The following is a 19,332-nucleotide window of genomic DNA, read 5'->3' as shown; positions in this document are numbered from 1 at the left end:
TGGGTAATGAGCCTTCAAATAATTACTGAATGCTTTTTAATCAATAATAAAATATGGAGACACTCTTACTTAATGCATTTTGATCTGAAACAGAACATTTGAACCAAATGAAAAAGCGCTATAATCTTTCAGGGATGTTTATTCACCTGTATTTCAACTTTTCTGCAATGGATCATATCTTGGAATTCTGGACAAGCAATTCTACTTTAAGAATTTCTCCTCCATCCACAAACCATAACACCCCCCCCCCAACCCCAATCCATTTAAAAACTTGTGTGAAAGGGAAATGGAAGATATTACTACACTTCGATTTCCCCTTAAATAGGAAATATCAGAGAGGGTATAATGTCGAGTAACTTTATTTACCTGAATTTACGAAATGTGTCTGTTGCATGTTACAATGTCAGCACTGAAATAAACGTAGGATCTTATTTACAGTTTTCAACATTAAACATGCTGTTTTCTGGCAAATGACAGGTTCTTGTTATATCTGCATCACAATATTCCGATTGCACTAACAGTTCTGTTAATGCAATACAACTTAAAATTGTTAAATTACAGTGCAAGAGGGAATTCTCTCATTTTGCCTCACATCAAAGAGAAAAAAAAAACTTTCCTTAGAAAAAAATACATTGAAGTTATGAAATTGTCAACCTACAGGATGTAATTTACAGTTCAAACATTCATGATTTGTATCTTTTCTAAGTTTTTCATAAATATATCTGCATTTGTACATAGCCATCTTTATAAAGTAGTTCTTCATTGTCTTGATGACCTAATACACAGACTCTGTTGCTTAACAGAAGGCGTGCATTTCCATAATGTACAATTTATAAATTCAATAAAATTCTACACACAGATGTGGGTCCTCCACGGTGGTGACTTGTCATTTTAGCAAAGAACATTTCTTCTCTGGGAGTACTGTAAAGTTCATGAGGATGTATTGCACAAATGTACAGTTTCTCTGAAGTCCTAAATTTTTTTTTAAACACACTTTTCCTCCAAATAGCATACTATCGTTGCACATTATACATGCAATGGTCTTGGTAGTTGTGCTTAAAAACACACATGCACGCGATAACAAAAGAACCTTAGATTTCTGCAAATTGTTATAAGGGAATTACTTGTTCTCCTCTTCATCTTCCATAGCTGTTGAGAAAATGAAAAAGAATAATCAGCTTAGATGCTCAAATAATGCATTGCTTAAGAGTAATTAAGCTTGCTCTGGAAAGAGGAAGCAGAGTGCTGGACACTGCTTACCGACGGTGATAGAAAGCATTTCCAACAGAAGATGATAATACACAAGCCATTCTGAGGAACGTGAATCACATTATTTAGAACAGGCAACTTTTGCTTTGTAAGCACTTAAAAGCGACCGTGCTACAGATAGACATCACATACCAGGTTATAAAGGGACTGTGAAAGTGAATGAACCATGCACACAAAGACTTTCATTAACACTAGGAGGGAGAAAAGAATGACAGAATACAGGCACCGTGTGCAAATAGTGCTGTTAATACCATTACCCAGTTGAAAGCAATGCAATATTTGTTTCCCCATTCATAATAGTTTATACTTAATTTCACTGTCAGTTCTTTCAGATTTTTTTCCTTTCAGAATTATCAAGCTGTACATATGCTTCCCTCCCCCCACACTTCTATTAAAAATTTGTTCCTCTCTGCAATGCAAATAGCCAAATAGGCAATGTGCTGAACGCCATCTGCTGGGCTTATTATGGTATCACCTCTTCACCTTCCACCCTATGAATTTATCATTAATGGGGCTAAAACAAGAGTTGGACAGTAGAGGTTCTCGCTCAAGTTTGAACGTCTGTTTAATTCCTCCCTACCACTACTCAAGGAGATTCTTCAGATACTATTCTATATACTTCAGTTGTCCTCAAGTCCCTCACTCAAAACATTTACAGGCAAACTTCAACATCAAGTAGGGCTTCTCGTTTTTAGCAGACATCCAATATTAATGAAATGGTGGGGAGGGGACGACTGGCAGATTATTTCTTCACCAGTAATCGTTTGGAGCACTCTGGTGAAATCAGTACATAATGTTGATTAAAAGTAAGAATATCCTGGTCAATGTAGGTAAGGCACCTCAAAATGGATTCTCAATGATGGGAACTGAGTAAATTTCTGCGACGTCCTTTCCACTTCAGGTTCAGAACATTTCTTAAAGCAGGATTCAACGAAAAGCTGCTTCTGTGTTATTCCTGCTGCTTGGTCTGCCGCTGTTGCATGAAATACTGCCTTTCATTGAAAGATGGAAGGGTGTTTGAAAACTGATATTTAGTACAGACCAAAGCTAAATTAAACAAAGATGTAATGAATACAGAGCTGTACTGAAAGCAGAGGGCCCTATTCATCTTTCCCTGTACTCCTCCCAACTCTTATACAAAGCAAAAAAGAATGAGCTAACAGAAAGGTAAAAATGTTTAAAAGGATTTTTATTTATTTTGAGGGAAGACAATGCTGGAAATACTCAGCTGATCAGGCAGAACCTTTGCGTGAGGGGAAACAAAATTTAAAGGATGTATATAAGAAGTTTAAAACTTAAATGAACAATTAATACAGTAACACCTTCCACAAGTACATGAAAGGAATGTCCCTAAATAAACATCGGTTTCTTAGGAGGTTGGGGAATTAATAATGCAAAATGGTAGTGTAATTTTAGTTCTGCTTTCATGGTAGAGACACTAAAGGCACCCCAAAGATAGCAGATAATGAAGGGGTCACAGGGAGGGTAGAATGTAAAATAATCTCTTTCCCTAGAAAAGTAGTTCTAGGCAAACTATTGGTATTAAAGGCTGACTAGTCCATTATATCTGAAGGACCTAGAGTTTTCTGCTTCTGGAGATTGTGGATGCAATGGCAGTAGAGTTAAAGAAGACCACAGCTCAGGCACATCTAGGTCAGCAAACACGTTAATCTGCCTATTCCTTCAACCTGCACCTCCGTAGACCTCCATACCCCTCCCATCCACATACCTATCCAAATTTCTCTTAAACGTTGAAACTGACCCCACATCCACCACTTGCACTGGCAGCTCGTACCACACTTGCCCCATCTTCTGAGTGAAGAAGCTCCCCCTCATGTTCCCCTTAACCCATGACCTCTAGTTGTGGTACCACCTATCCTCAGTAGAAAAAGCCAGCATTTACCCCACCTATACCCTTCATAATTTTGTATACCTCTATCAAATCTCTCCTCAATCTTCTATGTTCTAGGGAATGAGGTCCCAATCTATTTGACCCTTCCCTATAACTCAGGTCCTCAAGTCCCAACAACATACTTGTAAATTTTCTCTGCACTTTTTCCATCTTATTTACATGTTTCTTATAGTTAGGTGACCAAATCTGGACACAGTACCTCAGATTAGGCGTCTCCAACCTGTTAATCAATTTCAACATAATCCCAACTCCTGTACTCAATACATTGATTTATGATGGCCAATGTGCCAAAAGCTTTCTTTATGACCTTATCTACCTACGATGCCACTTTCGAGGAATTATGTATCTGTATTTCCAGATCCCTCATTTCTTACTGCCCTACCGGCCACCATGTTAGACCCTGGTTGGTCCTCTCAAAATGCCACACTTCACAATTGTCTGCACCAAGTTCCATATGCCATTTTTCCAGCTGATCTAGATCCTGATGCAAGCTTTGATAGTCTTCCTCGCTGTCGACTATACCCCCAGTCTTGGTGTCATCCACAACTTTGCTGATCCAGTTTACCACATTATCATCCAGAGTATTGATATAGAAGACAAACAATAATGGACCCAGCACTCATCCCTGCAGCACACCACTAGTCACAGGCCTCCAGTCTGAAAGGCAACCATCTACAACCACTCTCTGGCTTCTCCCACAAAGCCAATGTCTAATTCAATTTACAACCTCATCTTGAATGCCAAGTGACTGAACTTTCTTGACCAACCTCCCACATGGGACCTTGTCAAAGGCCTTGCTAAAGTCCATGTGGACAACATCCACTGACCTGCCTTCAACAACTTTCCTGGTAACAACCCAATTTTGTAATCTACCAAAATTCCTGAGACCAGAGGAGAGGCAACCCCTGACCTTTCAAGATGAGGTGACAGAAAAGCGGCACTATAAGGCACATCCATAACTGGAAAAGTGCTAGAATTCACTATTGAGATATTAGCAGGATATATAAATATCATTAGACAAGGAAACAGACAATCAACATGCCTTTATACAAAAGAAATTCTGTCTGACTAATTTGGTAGAGTTTTTTGGGGATTGCTAAAAAGGAAACAGTGAATGTGGTGTATTTGGATTTCCAAACACATTTGAAAGGTTGATTCATAAATGGTTACCACACAAGGTAAGAGCACATGGGTTGGGGATAATATGTTGGCAAACTAACCCAACGTTAAATTAGACAGGTAGGATAAATGGATGATTTTCAGATTGGTACTCAGGAGCTGTGCTCGGGATTCAACTATTTACACTCTAAGGGTAGTGAAAAAATTTGGTGATACTACAAAAACAAAAGCCAGGTTTAGCAAGTTGTGAGGAGGACAAAGTTTGTAAGGGGCTGCTGATACATTAAAGTCAGTGGGTAGGAAGTTGGCTGATGGTGTATAACATGGACTAACATACAAACTTAAAAATTGAGAAATTGCAAAATATTGAGAGTAAAAGGAGTGTGGAGTCCAAGTATGTGAAACATAAAAAGCTGGCACGGAAGTAACACAAGCAACGACAATGACTGACAGGCGAGGAAGTTTTGGTGGAACTTTACAGGGCCTGGTTAGGCTGCAGCTGGAACACTGCATGTAGTTTTGGTCTCCCTATTTAACAATAGCTGCACTGGATGCAATGGAGAGAAGATTCACTAGAATGCTTCCTGGGATGACTATTGTCCCAATAGTTCATTAGACTTTAGAAGGATGCAAGATGATTTTACTTCATTTCATGAAATTAAAATTCTAAGTGGGTTTGGCCAACTGGATGCTGAGAAGTGTTTTCCCCTGGTAGGGCGATCTAGAACTAGAACCCACAGAACAGTGGGCCATCAATAGCAGACGTGAGGAAGAATTTCTTTACTCAAAGGGCTGCAATCCTTTGGCTTTCTATCCCAGACAGCCTTGGAGATGAATCATTTAATATATTCCAGAAAGAGTATATATCTTTCTGGCAGATATCTAAACTACAAGGGAATGAAGAGAGAGGTGCAAGTACAGGATTTGATTAGTCATTGGAGGAGGAGGTCTACGGGTGTAATTGATCATTCCTGCTATTTTTTTTGGTTCTTAAATAGATTTAAGATTTCAGGTCACTGACATTTTCATTAGCACTGCCCAAACTACTGGGTATTTCCAGCATAGAGTGCCTTTTATCTTTGATTTCCTACAATGACGGTTTCTGGATTCATTGAATTGTTTTCATTAAGTACAATCTACGGTCCAAGCTGTCTTCACAAATCACTAAATAACCAACAGCCCAGATCAACATTTAAAATTAGCTCAAAGAATTTATCTTTATCGTCAAGTATGCAGATGGCTTTCAGAAGTGAGGGAGGGACTGATCTCAAGGTGCCACTGTCAATCCTTTAGAACCTTGCATTCACACTGGGCCATACCTCAATTATCGAGAAAATGGCCCATCATAATTTTGAGTTATTTAGTGATACATGCCATCTATGTTACCATTTTAATGCTGAAAGCAGCTGAAGTGACTGCCTCTTTTCAACTGTGGAACGTTGAAATAAACAGCTTGCAGTAAAATCAGGTTTCCTCTTTTAAAATTACTCTTTTTTTTCTTGAAACAAAAAAAAGCCAGGATATTTAGCTGTTAGAAAGTTCTCAACTGCTTTCATCCAATTTCTCCATCTGGATTAATGTGTTTGAAAGCAAAGTGTTACCATACAAGCATGCTGTAGGCGGTCTGATCCAGGATTCAGATACAATCGCTATTTATACATTGACAATGTATAATTTTACAATTTACTAGCAATTTAATCATATAGCAGAAATTACTTCTAATCCTAAGCAAAAAAAATCACTTCTTTCCAGAAAAGTACTGCGTTAAATACATTAAATTTTGCAACAAAAAGAACTGATTTTAAAAAAATAATTTCTACATGTTTTAAAAGATCCATAAAGCCACATGCATTGACGTAATATACCAGAATCCTGGACTAAACGCAGGATAGAGATCTAGAATTGGAATGAGGCAATTACAAAATGTAAATATACTCACTTTAAATGATGGTTTTTTTTTGGAAGGCGTTGAAGAAAACACCATTGTTAGGTTTTGTTAACACATGTAAAAACCACCTCACTTAAATTTCACTTTAGAAAACATGCTTTAGAACACTATAATCCAACATTTAGATTATTACAGCTGTAATAAGTTAGTATGATGATAGTATGTTAAAATTTACTTTTTAGTTCTATACATTATGTCAAATGAGTATTTGGTTGTGTGCTACTTACAGCTTGCATCTACATTTTCTAGTTTTTAAAATATCGCTGTTGCATGTTTGTGCCCAGCTTAAGCATCTAAACATAATCAGCTTTCAGCTACTTAAGTGTTCTCAAATACACGAGTAAAATATTTCTCCAAACCTTGTTCAAATTTATGTGAATATTAAGAGTCTATCAAATAAGACCTAAAAACAATTTAAGATTCGGGGTTTCTGTATTGCAACTATGAATCAGCCTGGTTAAAAGAAACATGGTGAAATTCTTTTTCTCAGTCCAAAACATTTTATTTTATTTTTTCTCTCTCTCTTGACATCTGAATTAACCCTTGACTTATTAACATTCAAGGTGAAGTGGCAAAAAGAAATCTGCTAAGACCATTACAATATACAATTAGTGCTTTAAATAAATATTCTTTAAACTTACTAGGAGAAGAAGATAAACAAAAAAAAAAGCAATAGGAGGCTGGGTGAGGGAATGTTGGGGGTGTAGGGTTGGGGGAAACAGTGTGTTCTGCACAAAGACGGATCAGCATACCTCAAGCAGACTGTAGACACGATTGAGCTGAGAACACAAATGATTACGGGAAATAAAACCAACAGCAGACTGAGGTAGCAGTACTCTACTGAGTACAGAAAATAAGGAGTTTGGACTAAAAAGAAACAAAAAAGGACAGAAGGCACAAAGTCTAAAATAGAACCCAACTAAAATAATCATGAGGTGACAACCTATGGAATTGTTTTTAAAATTTTTCCCCCCAAACAGTTTAACATTCTCAAATAATTGTTCCATATTTTCAGCCAAAAAAAAAACCACAACCATTGGTGCACTGGTTCTTAATTTATACACAAAAGATGAACAAATTAGTAAACAGAACACATCTGTACATGCTGTTTCATCTACAAAATGAAAATACTGCAGAAAATAGTATTAATCTCTGTATACGGCAATGCACAGTTTAATTTTTTAATTTTTTTTTAAAGTTGTGTAAAAATCAATCCTGTTTCATTTAAGTTCGGAAAAAATATTAACTTCATCCATACATGGGTTCGTATGAAATTCAGCAGAAACAGACTCTTGGAATCAGGTGTTTAAATGATAAAAATTTTGGTAGAAGTTAATCAAATGCCATGTCTTTTCCACGAAACTATTCCACGACAGCTCTATTTCAGTCAAGACCAGAATATTTCAGCAAAATTAGTGTCTGTACTGTAAAGCCAGATAACCAGAGGCACAGAAATGAGCACAAAAGGCCAGGAAATCCCCTCCGTACATGCTGAGAAATCACACTGTTTGCCACTAGGCAGAGTATACTCTTTACCCGGTTCAAGGTAGTTACGAGCAATAAATTTGAGTGTCTCATCCAGCAGAATGACGGGCAGAGATATTTTCAGGACCATCAGCCACTGCGTTACATCTAGTGGTGTAATTTGGAAGATGAGCTGAAACGAGAAATTAAGTGACTGCTTTACTCTCTTCAGAGGCTTAAAATAACCTGCAAAACGAGCCAAAGAACAAAGCCTAATTTCCATTCTAATTACTGAAACACAGGCAATTACAATAAAAATCTTTTGGGCTGTTTTTAAAGCCACCTACAAAAACGGTCTACACGTTTAACTCTTAATGCTCCTCTTCCAATTGTTAAAGTCTAAAGCCAAGAATTAAGCTAAAAGCGAAAGGTTACCATTATGAAGAACGGCTTGAAAAATGATCGGATTTTTACAATGGGATGGAGACTGGTTGTGGGAGGGCAGAAGGTTATTATATATATATCATCTCCAGAAAAGTTTAGAAAGACTAAATGTAAAAGGCTGCTTGACAAGCTAAAAAAATCACCAATTAGTTACCACCATAAGAATGAAAAACTATAAATTAAATGCTTTTCTTGATAATCATGATTTAGAGGAAGAAAAATGTTCTGCTATGTCAGATGCAATGGAAAGGACTAAACCTTTGCAGTTAAAGAGCTGATATTATCTTGGCCAATGATGAATTTACTCGTTTACCAGCAGTCTATCTTAAGGATCTATAAGAGTCTGAAATTCTTGATTCCATCATCTCTCCTGCCCAGAAGCTACAGTAAGGGTTTAAATTTTGGAGTAACAAAGTGCATTTATCAGATAATCTCCCCAGATTAGGGAAAAGGTTAGGTTGCTCAAATTTAATGAACCACCCATTTAATCAACTATCACATCTCAACGCATGTATTAAAAATGAGACTGCAGAGAAGGAAATGGGACTTGCTTTATACGCCAAAAAGACTAAACGGCTAGATATCAAAAGCCAAAAAAAAAAGAATAGGAACTCTGAATTACAATTCAGATCATTACTTATTTTCCACCACTGACTGCAAGGAGTTTGCACGTTCTCCCCGTGGGTTTCCTCCGGGTGCTCCGATTTCCTCCCACAGTCCAAAGACATACCAGTTGGTAGGTTAATTGGTCATTGTAAATTATCCTGTGATTAGACTAGGGTTAAATTGGGGGTTGCTGGGCAGTGTGGCTCGAAGGGAAAGATGGGCCTGTTCTGCACTGCATCTCAATAAACAAACAAAATATTCATGAGAAGGAAGGTTAAATAAAGAGACCAGAATAAACACAAATACTTAAGATTATGAAAGGGTTTGACGAAATACAGAGTGAGGTTTTTCCAGCAAAACCCCAAGGCTGGTACTGGAACTTCTAGTAAACCACGTCAGATTTTTTCTCTCTCTCACTCTTGCAAAATGATATTAGACGTGATATTAGTAGTGTAGCGGTTAGCACAAAGGTTTACAGTACAGGAGATCTGAGTTCAGTTCCCACCACTGCCTGTACGGAGCTTATATGCTCTCACCATGACCAAGTGGGTTTCCTCCGGGTGCTCTGGTTTCCTCCCACAATCCAAAGACGTACCAGTTGGTAGATGAATTGGCCATTGTAAATTGTCCTGTGGGTAAATTGTGTGTGTGTGGGGGGGGGGGGGGGGGTTGGAGACTGCTGCCCAGCAAGGCTCAAAGAGCTGGAAAGGCCTATTACATGCTGCAGATCAATAAGTAAAAGTAATCAAGCAGCTATTATTACTGAGATGACCATTTGTGGGAATTAGATCACCAGAAGCATTTAAGTATCAAGGGAACAAACACTGGCAATCATGATGATGTGGTAGCTACTTGGGTAGCAAAAATTGTTTAAAAGAAACATGGTTTACATGATCAAATATGTGAAGTATTTGCTGGCAAAGTAAGTTTTCAGAATATTTCAGAGCAAAGTAATAAGTCCTTGAATGAATCTTTCCAGAAAACAGAACACTTATATACGATCAAGAAAGGACACAAGCTAGAATATATAATGCAATCGGACTCACCGGTAGAGGCTCCACATATAAAATGAGGAAATGAAGAGACATCGACAGGCAGATTGAACCCAATAACCAAACATTTTCCCAAGGAGGCATCTTCAAAAGTGACTGGTTCTCTGATAAACTGAAAGGAAAGCAATATTATAAATTAACTCATTCCTAAAGTGGCTTAGATTACTTATTTAAAATGATTCTTTGTGTCCACTGGTCTTGGTTGAATCATTAAATGTACTAATCGGCCAGTTTAAAAACTATGAAAAGCATGGAGTTCTAGGAGACAGAATTATTTATAGATTTTTTTTTTAAAGTAAATTTTTTCCCAGCAAAAACAGAGCTGTACAGCTATTTTTAGGGTGCATTCTTCATTTTCTAATGGAGAAGAATTCCCTTTAGATTTTATTTGTTTAAATGAATTTGTTGAAGACAGCGTCACAGGTCACTACAGTCATAGCACTGTAAATCACAGAACCATTCCCTTCTGACCACCGCCAATACCGACCGTTGTACCTTCTATGTCTGGCTGACTCATGTGTTTCTGGATGGTTCATAAATTGCTCTGCTTTCCACCTTTAGTGTGAAAAAAGAATACCTTCTAAACCTCATATCCATGGCCCTCTTTCCAGACGCCTCACCATGGGGAAAAAAAGATTTATCACTATACATCCCTCATAATCAGTTCACTCCTCAGACCCCAGGAAATCAAATCCAGTCCATCCAATCCCTCCTTGGAACTGAAAAGCTCTAATCCATTCGACAAAGCGCAGCCCCACCAGGGCAATCAACTCATTCCGATCGCACCGTAACCAAAACTCTGCTGTAGCTTAACCAATGGAATACAAAGCTATAACATGACAACTCTGCTCCGACATTCCCTGGCCCAGCTGCCGAAGGTACGCATTCCATATTCCTTCTTCGCCACTATTTACCAGCGCTGTCACTTTCAGAGACCCATGGACCGACAGCCTGAAGTCCCTCTGTTCATCAGCACTCCCTTGACTAGAACCCTACGATTTACAGTCCCTGACCTTCCAAGACGCATCACTATCATCCCACTGACCACAAATCAACTAATTCCATTAATAACGATTAAAATCTGCTCCACTCTCCAGCTGATCGCAGGACCCTACAAGCTGATGATAATCCTTCTCGTTATTTACAACATACGCAGTTATCACAAAGCGAGCATATATTGTCATCCTTCTTCTGAATTAAGTGGTTTGCCAATAAATGGGGAGGGGTAGAGTTTCACATTTAGACCAGACTATTCTTAAAAAAAACAATTTCCCCATTCTTAGAGCAACTTAGTTAATCACATGGGTTTAAAAAAAAAATCAAGCCATAGGCTGGTTTCAGAGACGCCAATTATCAAACTGTATTTTAAAACTTCTAGATTTGTTCTAATACAAAAATTAAATTCTCCAATTTTGTAATGGCAGTTGGAGTTCTCATCTCCAGAGCATTAGCTGGGTCTCAGAATTTTATTTTTCCACCTCTCTTCTAGCTTCTCATTTCATCCCCCACCCACCTGCCTTCCTCCACACCTGCTTTCACCTATCAGCATCTAGCATGTACTCCTCCTCCTCCTCCCTCCTTCTTATATTAGCTTCTTCCCCCTTTCTTTCCAATCCCGATGAAGGATCTCAGCATGAAACGACAGCTCTCCCTAGATGCTGCCCGACCTGCCAAGTTCCTCCAGCATTTTGTCTGTGTGTTACTCTGGGTTGGTGAATTACTGGCCCAACAACCCCATTAATATAACAGCCTCCAAAAAAAAAAAAAAATCAGCCAGCTAGTTCTGTTCTAAATATACAACAAATGCATGATGACTAATCTTTCAAGAGTTTGCTATGGAAAGCCTGAACATTGACTAATGTCTCCATCCTACCTCACTAGCCCTCTCAACCAAACAAAACTACCACTTGAGGGGTTGATGAATCACATTCTTACATAATACATTAAGTCTATCAACCACACAAGAGGAGCCTTACAAGCTCCAACATTTTAAATTATTTTTAGAACCTAAACGTTACTTCACATTAGCATAGAATAATCAACTATGTACTTCTAAACATCTGTATATGTGAAAGTGCCAACACAGAACGTAGAGCATTCGCCTGATTCACAACTTGCACATTTATCACTTCTAGTGACACATCCTAGCCAAAATAGCTGGCAGTATTTACCAAAGGAACACATTTTTAAAGCACGCCCTCAAACATGATGCATGCCACCATTATATAAATTCACTTTTTTTTTTTTTAAAAGAGTCATCAGTGCACAGTGTTCAATTACCTGCTTCAACATGACAAAGTGCAGAGATTTTAACATAATTATGTTTATACTTCCCACAGCAGTCATAATCAGAAAGCCCACCATTTCAAGGTCAGCGAGCAAAGCTTCTAACCTGTTAAGGGCGTTACACATCTCAATGGTCACCAAGACAGAGAGCGCCATAGTCATGGGATAAGGAGATTCAAATATTTCACAGTCAATGCCATCGAAATCTGGGTTTTCTGGATTGCATTGCAAGAAATGGCTCTACAATAAAGCAAAGACATAGCAACAGAATGAACAACAAAGCTATTTTAGTGTCTTAATGTTTCCACAGGCAAGTACATTTTGCCACTTACATAGGTTATAACTGGACCGGTATTAGCCAATTACAGCAAAGTGGATCAGCTTGGTCTGATGTTTTCAGAGGATTCGTTGAGCTAAAATTAACTTTTAAGTTGTTACACGTGCATTGAAACCCATGATGAAAGGCGCCATTTGCGTCACATCAAATCAGTGAGGACTGTGCAAATGTTGCCGCGTTTTCTGGTGCCAACACACAGACCCTGACTGCACATCTTCACAACGTGGGAGGAAACCCACACGGTCATGGGGACAGCGTTAAAAACTCCTCACGCGGGATAGTGAGAACCAAACCCGGATCGGGGGTGGCCGGCACAGTCCAGCTGATTGGCCAACTGCGACACTATCGTGCCGGAGGGGAAGTCATTCATAGCCTTATTTTTATTATCCTGCGACATGCCAAAATCTATATACGTGGCATTTAAAAAAAAAAATTGGTACAACCGTGATGCAGAGGAAGGCCCGTCAATTTAAACTCAGAAGCTCAAGTTGGTTGGGTGAAGTCCTGGGAAACTGCCTGTATGAGTCAAGCATCACCTTCTCATGATCTTCCAACAAAGGAGCAAAACAAATTCTAAAGTCATAATCTGTTTGGAGGAAACTGGCCTTTACATGGTGTGCCTCAATTACAGGGCACGAAAAGTACATGTCGTACGAGCAATGTTATTGAACTTGAGAGCTTTTAACGAATGCAGAACTTTTAGTTTACTGCCTAACCCCACAATTATATTGAGCACTTGAAGATAAAATGTGCGCTGTTAATTTCCAGGCAAAAAATACAATGAAGAGCTTACATATTAAAAAATATAACTAATATGTTACCAGCTGGTAATAAGTAATCCTCGGCCCATCTTCAGCAGCTATAAACCACCAAGCAGCAGCACCCACTGTAGCAGCTCCCACATAACCTGAAAATAAAACAATTCCAATAAAATCAGTTTAGAAATAGTGGACTTCATGTTTAGTTAATATATCATAACAGGTACTACAGACATGAAAACTTGCAGCTAGGACAGGATGGCCATACAGTTTCCATTACTGTTGTGCTTGAAGTGCTACAATCAGGATCCAAAGCGTCAAATTAATGCAGTCGTGTTCCCAGGCAACCCAAAGCCCTAATGAGATTACATTAGCTCTTTGGATTTTTAATGAAAACTGCCAGGGCACATTTCCATAACACGGCAACATGCACAATTAGTCTGTTCCAACAAAAAGTCTCTTAGCATATTTGTTATGCGAGCACCAATGGAACTGCTTGCTGCCCAAGGACTGCAGCTTCAAAAAGAAATCAAATAATTCCTGTGATTATACATTATTTATAAATGAAGAGATTAATTTGAGGGGAAAGCAGAAGTTATTCTGAAGGGCCCTTGGAAAGTATAACAAGATCCAAGTACAAAAAGCTGATTTACATGATTGCATTTCTGAAAGGGAGTTAAAACTTTGTAATGGTTTGAGGAACTTTCGTTCGGGTTTGTACTGAGGTGAAGGACTAGCAAATTTCTACAGTCGTACAGCGCGGGGAACGTTCCGACTGGCTGCATCACTGTCTGGCATGGAGGCTCCAAGGCACTGGGCTGGAAAAGGCCACCGCGGGTTGAAGCCAGCTCCATCACAGGCACAGGAGCGCTGAGGACCTCGCCAAAGGGCGACGACTCTAGAAGCTGGCATCCATCGTGATGCACCGTCACCTAGGGCACACCCTCCTCTCATCACTACCCATCAGGGAGGTGGTACAGGAGCCCGAAGATGCACACTCGCCATTTTAGGAGATGTTTTGGGAGCAGCTTCTTCCCCTATGCCATCAAATTTCTGTATGGTCCACAAACATTAATTTACAATTTTACTCTCTTTTTGCATTACTTATTTTAAAAAAAAAATTCTCATTGTCGCTTACACTAATTTATGTATTTGACTGCTTTGCTATTGCAAATCAACAAATTCCACAAAACCGGACCTGACTACTATTTAGCCCAAGTTCAGTTAATGGAGGTGAACAAAGAGGCAAAGCCATTCCCGGCTGACAGCGAACCCTTCGCCCGCTCTAGTAAAGTACTCACATCCAATAGCCATGTAGCGAAAGAAAAGCCAACCGCTGATCAGGGGCTCCTTAGGACTGCGTGGAGGTTTGTCCATGATGTCCAGATCGGGTGGATTGAAGCCCAGTGCTGTGGCAGGCAGTCCATCAGTCACCAGGTTCACCCACAGAAGCTGTACAGGGATCAAAGCCTCAGGAAAGCCCACAGCTGCTGTTAGGAAAATACTGCAGAGAGAAAAAAACTCTAATTGCTCTCAATCCCACAAGCTTCCTGTCCAAATTGTATTATTTTTTATTATCCTTATTTCAATAAGATACATTTATATAAAAAAAAAAGGACAATCAACGGATGATATTGAGAATAAAGCAAAGATTAATAGATTGCCCATACTTCTCAGTCTATCAATACCTACTTGAAAGAGCACCCTACAGATTAGTGAACCTTGTCCTAGTCTCTCGTCCATAACAATTTCTGAAATCTGGATTAATTCCACAAATTCTTCCCCAAACATTGGTAGCAATGCAAGAACCTTGTTTCTATAAATATTTCTCAGTGTTTAATACTAGAGGTGAAAGCGGTGGTTCCGATACTGTGTGTTTACACATATCACCATTAATCCAGGACAATTTCATACATTCCAAGAACAGACCAGAATTAGACATACTGTGTTTGGTAGAACCTGGGTTTACCTCTCCTGGTTCAGCCACAAACCATTCCCAGGCTGAAGGACAGCAATGAATTTGCCGCATGAAACAAAAATGATGTTTTTTTTAAAATCATCCTGCTCTTCAGCTGAAGGAATTCTCCAGTCAACCAATGCCAGAGCCAGACAGGGAAAGAATTGAGAGTCAAAGAGAGCGAGGGATTGTTAACTAATTTGTAGAAACTAATGCTGGGCACTGAGATGCTGCTGCCGTGGTTTAGCTTGTAACTGAGAAAGAGGAGGGGGATGAGGATAGACTCTTATGGGACTCAGGAGGAAATGGCAAGGAGTAGGAAGCCTTTGGGGACCACTCTCTGGTTCCAACTGGTCATTCAAGAATAAAGCCAGGCAGCCCTGCTTAATTGGATAATGTGGAGATTGTGCTCTAAAAACTGCAGGCAGTTTGGTGTTGGTGGGGGCGGGGGGGGGGGAGCAATACTTACAATTGTAACTTTCAGATACAAGTGATTTATATGGTACAGATAAGGAATATATCTATATTCACCCTTGGCTTCAATACAATTAACGATTCAAAGTACCACCAGGTGAGTCACAAAATGCTTTCTATTTAATTAGCATGGCTGAGAAATTCAGGTTAGATTATTAGGCTAATGAAATAGCCCGCACTAGGAATGACAGACGTTTATAGCAGGATCATTTCTTACCAAACGACTTCTCCAATGTTGGAAGAGATGAGGTAGCGAATAAATTGTTTCATGTTGTTGTAGATGGCACGGCCCTCCTCGACTGCTGCAACAATTGTTGAGAAGTTGTCATCTGCCAGTACCATTTCAGAGGCAGATTTTGCCACAGCAGTACCAGATCCCATGGCAATTCCAATCTCTGCTTTCTTTAGGGCAGGCGCATCATTCACACCATCACCAGTCTAAAGAGCCAAAGAAAACCAAATGATAAGCAAAGATAGCTGAGTATAGGAACCGTCATTTACAATATTCACTGATAAAGGAAGCAAGCTAGAGGTGAATATGTCTGAGCATCCAAAAGCTTTCTGTAAGGATCCAAATATTTAAAAATGAGTACTTTGAGCAAACAGAGTACAACCAACACACACACACACACACACACACACACACACACACACAGAGGACATTATTTCTCCCATTTTCATTTGGATTGGTGAACTAGGCAGACGTTTGGCAGAGGAAGCTTAAATGGGTACTCATTCATTTGATAGGAAGAGTGGACAGTGGTCACACAGACCAGACTGTGCTCAGAAACATTAACAAGGTTACAATCTCTAAGCTGAGTTGCGACACAGCAGACTGACCCAGCAATGCGAGGAACTCTTCTGTGGTTGATATTAGGAGTTCCCATAGGCTGTTAAAACTTAATCCATTCCCCTCAATACACAAAGAGAAAGGGACAATACTTCTTAAAGACAGTTACTAAGTTATTTACAAATAGTCTAAATTATGAAAGTAATGACTAGGCTTTAACTTTGGCAAAAGAGTAGAATGATTTACCATTAGAAAAAATCAGAACACAATCGCTTTCCAAATTTCATGTAAAGGCATAGTTGGAATAAGGGTCAGAATGCTGTCATTTTATCAACAAGTCCAGTGCCGCCTCAGAACATGGAAATATTTAGTAGGATTTACATCTTGGAGATGAGGAAAAAGGAATCTTGGTCAAATATTTGTAATTAATCCTATGATATTGAAGCCAATTCCAGAATCCTTGCCAAGATTAATTACCTCTCCAGTCTCTGTGGCACACCAACTATCTGTGTCAACAGAAATTCTACAATCTATGACTGAAAGATCTGAGTAACCCATGTCTTCCATACCTAACACTGGTGGCAATAGCATTTAACACTAAATTAGCCTTTTAAATTATGACTTGAAACCTCCTTGCTAAATGTCCACCATCTTTTATTTATTTATTGAGATGCAGCATTTCCGGCCCTTTGAGTCGTGCCACTCAGCAATCCCCCGATTTAACCCTAGCCTAATCACAGGAGAATTTACAATGACCAATTCACCTACCAAGTGGTATGTCATTGGACTGTGGGAGGAAAGCAGGGCACCCGGAGGAAACCAACGCAGTCACGGGGAGAACATACAAACTCCTTATAGGCAGCAGTGGGAATTGAACCCCGGTAGCCCGCACTGCAAGGCATTGTGCTGACCACTAACGCCATCACACCACGGTGGCAAAGTTTACTTAACGGATGGAAGGGCAGCAATGATTTATGTAGTTGAATTACTGTGCATATTAATGCAACAATCAAATGTAGAGTGCACGGGAAGCTCATTTCCAAATACATTCTTCTTCCTGTGAAGTCATTCCCTTTTGTCTACAAGATAAACAGTGAGTCACTGAACTAAACAGACTAAAAAGTAAAAGAGTTATTGCAAACTGGAGCACTTCAAAAGCAGAGTTCCTACCATAGCAGTGATCTCATCGAACGCTTGCAAGAACTCCACAATCTTAGACTTGTGGGAAGGTTCTACCCGAGCAAAGCAACGGGCAGTTAAGCAAGCGTCCCTCTGCTCTGCTGGTGGAAGTTCATCAAACTCACGACCAGTAAAGGCCTTCTTTTCAACATCTTCCCGTTCTCCGAAGATTCCGATACGCCTGCAGATTGCTACAGCTGTGCCTTTGTTATCCCCTGTGATCATGATGACCCGGATACCAGCGTGCCTGCACAACTTGACTGAAGTAGCTACCTCTGTCCGTGGTGGATCAAGCATACCAACGCAACCAACGAATGTAAGGTCAACCTGGAACGGGAATCGGTGCTTGTATTAAACAGCCAGCTACCTTTATGTGAAGATTATTAACAGTACACATACATTGAAGCTGTACTTTACAAGGTTACACCAAGGAAACACTTACATAGATATATGTCAACCTTTATTCTTGGCACACAAGAGAAGATGATTCTCAAAATGCCTCAACCTAGAGCAGGGCTTTCCAACCATTTTTACGCCATGGACCCCTACAATTAACTGAGGGGCCCATGAGCCTCAGGTTGGGAATCACTAACCTAGAGTGACATTCTGTGGATGACAAAAATTTAGAGGGATTTGGGACAGGTGCTAAGAAATGGGATTAGCTTGAATATACATCTAGGTCAGTGTGAGCACGTGGCCAAGTGGTTAAGGCATTGGACTAGCTACCTGAAGGTCGTGAGTTCGAGCCCCAGCCGAGGGAATGTGTTGTGTCCCTGGTGCCAAGCTGTGTGGGTCCTAATGTCCTTCCCTTGGACAACATTGGTGTCGTGGAGAGGGGAGACTTGCAGCTGCTGGTCTTCCATACAACCTTGCCCAGGCCTGCGCCCTGGAGACTGAAGACTTTCCAGGCGCAGATCCATGGTCTCGCAAGGCTAACAGATGCCTTTACTTTACATCTAGGTCAGTACAGATATGATGGGCCAAAGGGTCTTTCTTTTTATTTATTGAGATATAGCATTAGAATAGGCCCTTCGAGCCACGGCACCCAGCAATCCCCTGATTTAATCCTAGCCTAATCACAGGTCAATTTACAATGACAAATTAACCTACCGAAGAGTAGGTCTTTGGACTGTGGGAGGAAACCGGAGCATCTGGAGGAAACCCACGCGGTCATGGGAAGAACTCCTAACAGCAGGCGGTGGGAATTGAACCCGGGTCCTCTGTACTGTCAAGCGTTGTGCTAACCACTATGCCACTGTGCCATCCTGTGCTGTCCGACTCCACTTAATGCAAATCTAATTTAATGTCACGATTTTCCAAAACCTGATAGGAACTTATTTATTGGACAATCCTCCTAACACTCTTGGGATTCTTCAATATTAACTGGATTTCATTTCCTTTGCCCCATAATCCAGTCTAGAAATCTTTGAAGACAATCGGAGACTAGCAATCACTGATTAATTTGAAACTTATATAAATGGGAGGGATAACCCCATCATCTAGGACCACCAGCCAATTTAGTAGCAAAGAGAACTGTCATCAAGGGCCATTCTAAATGATTCCAGAAAAGTGAGTGTTTGCTAAAAATGGTCTATTTGGTATGCAAAAATCCTTCCCAGTTCTAGCGGCATTTTAAAAATGTTCTTACATTGCCACAATGTAAAGTTATTCAGAGCTGACTACGAATGGCATTCCATTGCAAAGCACATTAATCAAATTTTCTAATATTTGCTCAGC

The 19,332-nt window shown here is 39.8% G+C and overlaps 1 protein-coding gene across 2 annotated transcripts in view; it reads right to left on the bottom strand.

The window, feature by feature from the left end:
- Positions 1 to 343: 343 nt before the first annotated feature.
- LOC140190953 (sarcoplasmic/endoplasmic reticulum calcium ATPase 2) overlaps positions 344 to 19,332 on the bottom strand; it is a 103,804-nt gene continuing 84,815 nt past the window's right edge. The window contains exons 14-21 of one of the 2 annotated variants that reach the window (XR_011883724.1): positions 17,587 to 17,922; positions 15,844 to 16,064; positions 14,497 to 14,699; positions 13,259 to 13,344; positions 12,207 to 12,340; positions 9,809 to 9,926; positions 6,240 to 7,905; positions 344 to 1,149 (exon numbers count right to left, since the gene is read on the bottom strand). Coding sequence is in view for 1 of the 2 variants with exons in the window: in XM_072247954.1 (XP_072104055.1) it covers positions 1,121 to 1,149; positions 7,785 to 7,905; positions 9,809 to 9,926; positions 12,207 to 12,340; positions 13,259 to 13,344; positions 14,497 to 14,699; positions 15,844 to 16,064; positions 17,587 to 17,922 (1,248 nt within the window). In the remaining variant the exon portion in view is untranslated. The remainder of the gene's footprint in view (positions 1,150 to 6,239; positions 7,906 to 9,808; positions 9,927 to 12,206; positions 12,341 to 13,258; positions 13,345 to 14,496; positions 14,700 to 15,843; positions 16,065 to 17,586; positions 17,923 to 19,332) is intronic. The other variant, XM_072247954.1, reaches the window with a different exon arrangement.

This window comes from Mobula birostris, chromosome 31 (assembly GCF_030028105.1).
Source record: "Mobula birostris isolate sMobBir1 chromosome 31, sMobBir1.hap1, whole genome shotgun sequence".
Lineage (NCBI taxonomy): Eukaryota > Metazoa > Chordata > Chondrichthyes > Myliobatiformes > Myliobatidae > Mobula > Mobula birostris.
Note: the sequence above shows the minus strand (reverse complement) of the source record. Positions and strands in the feature narration are given on the sequence as shown.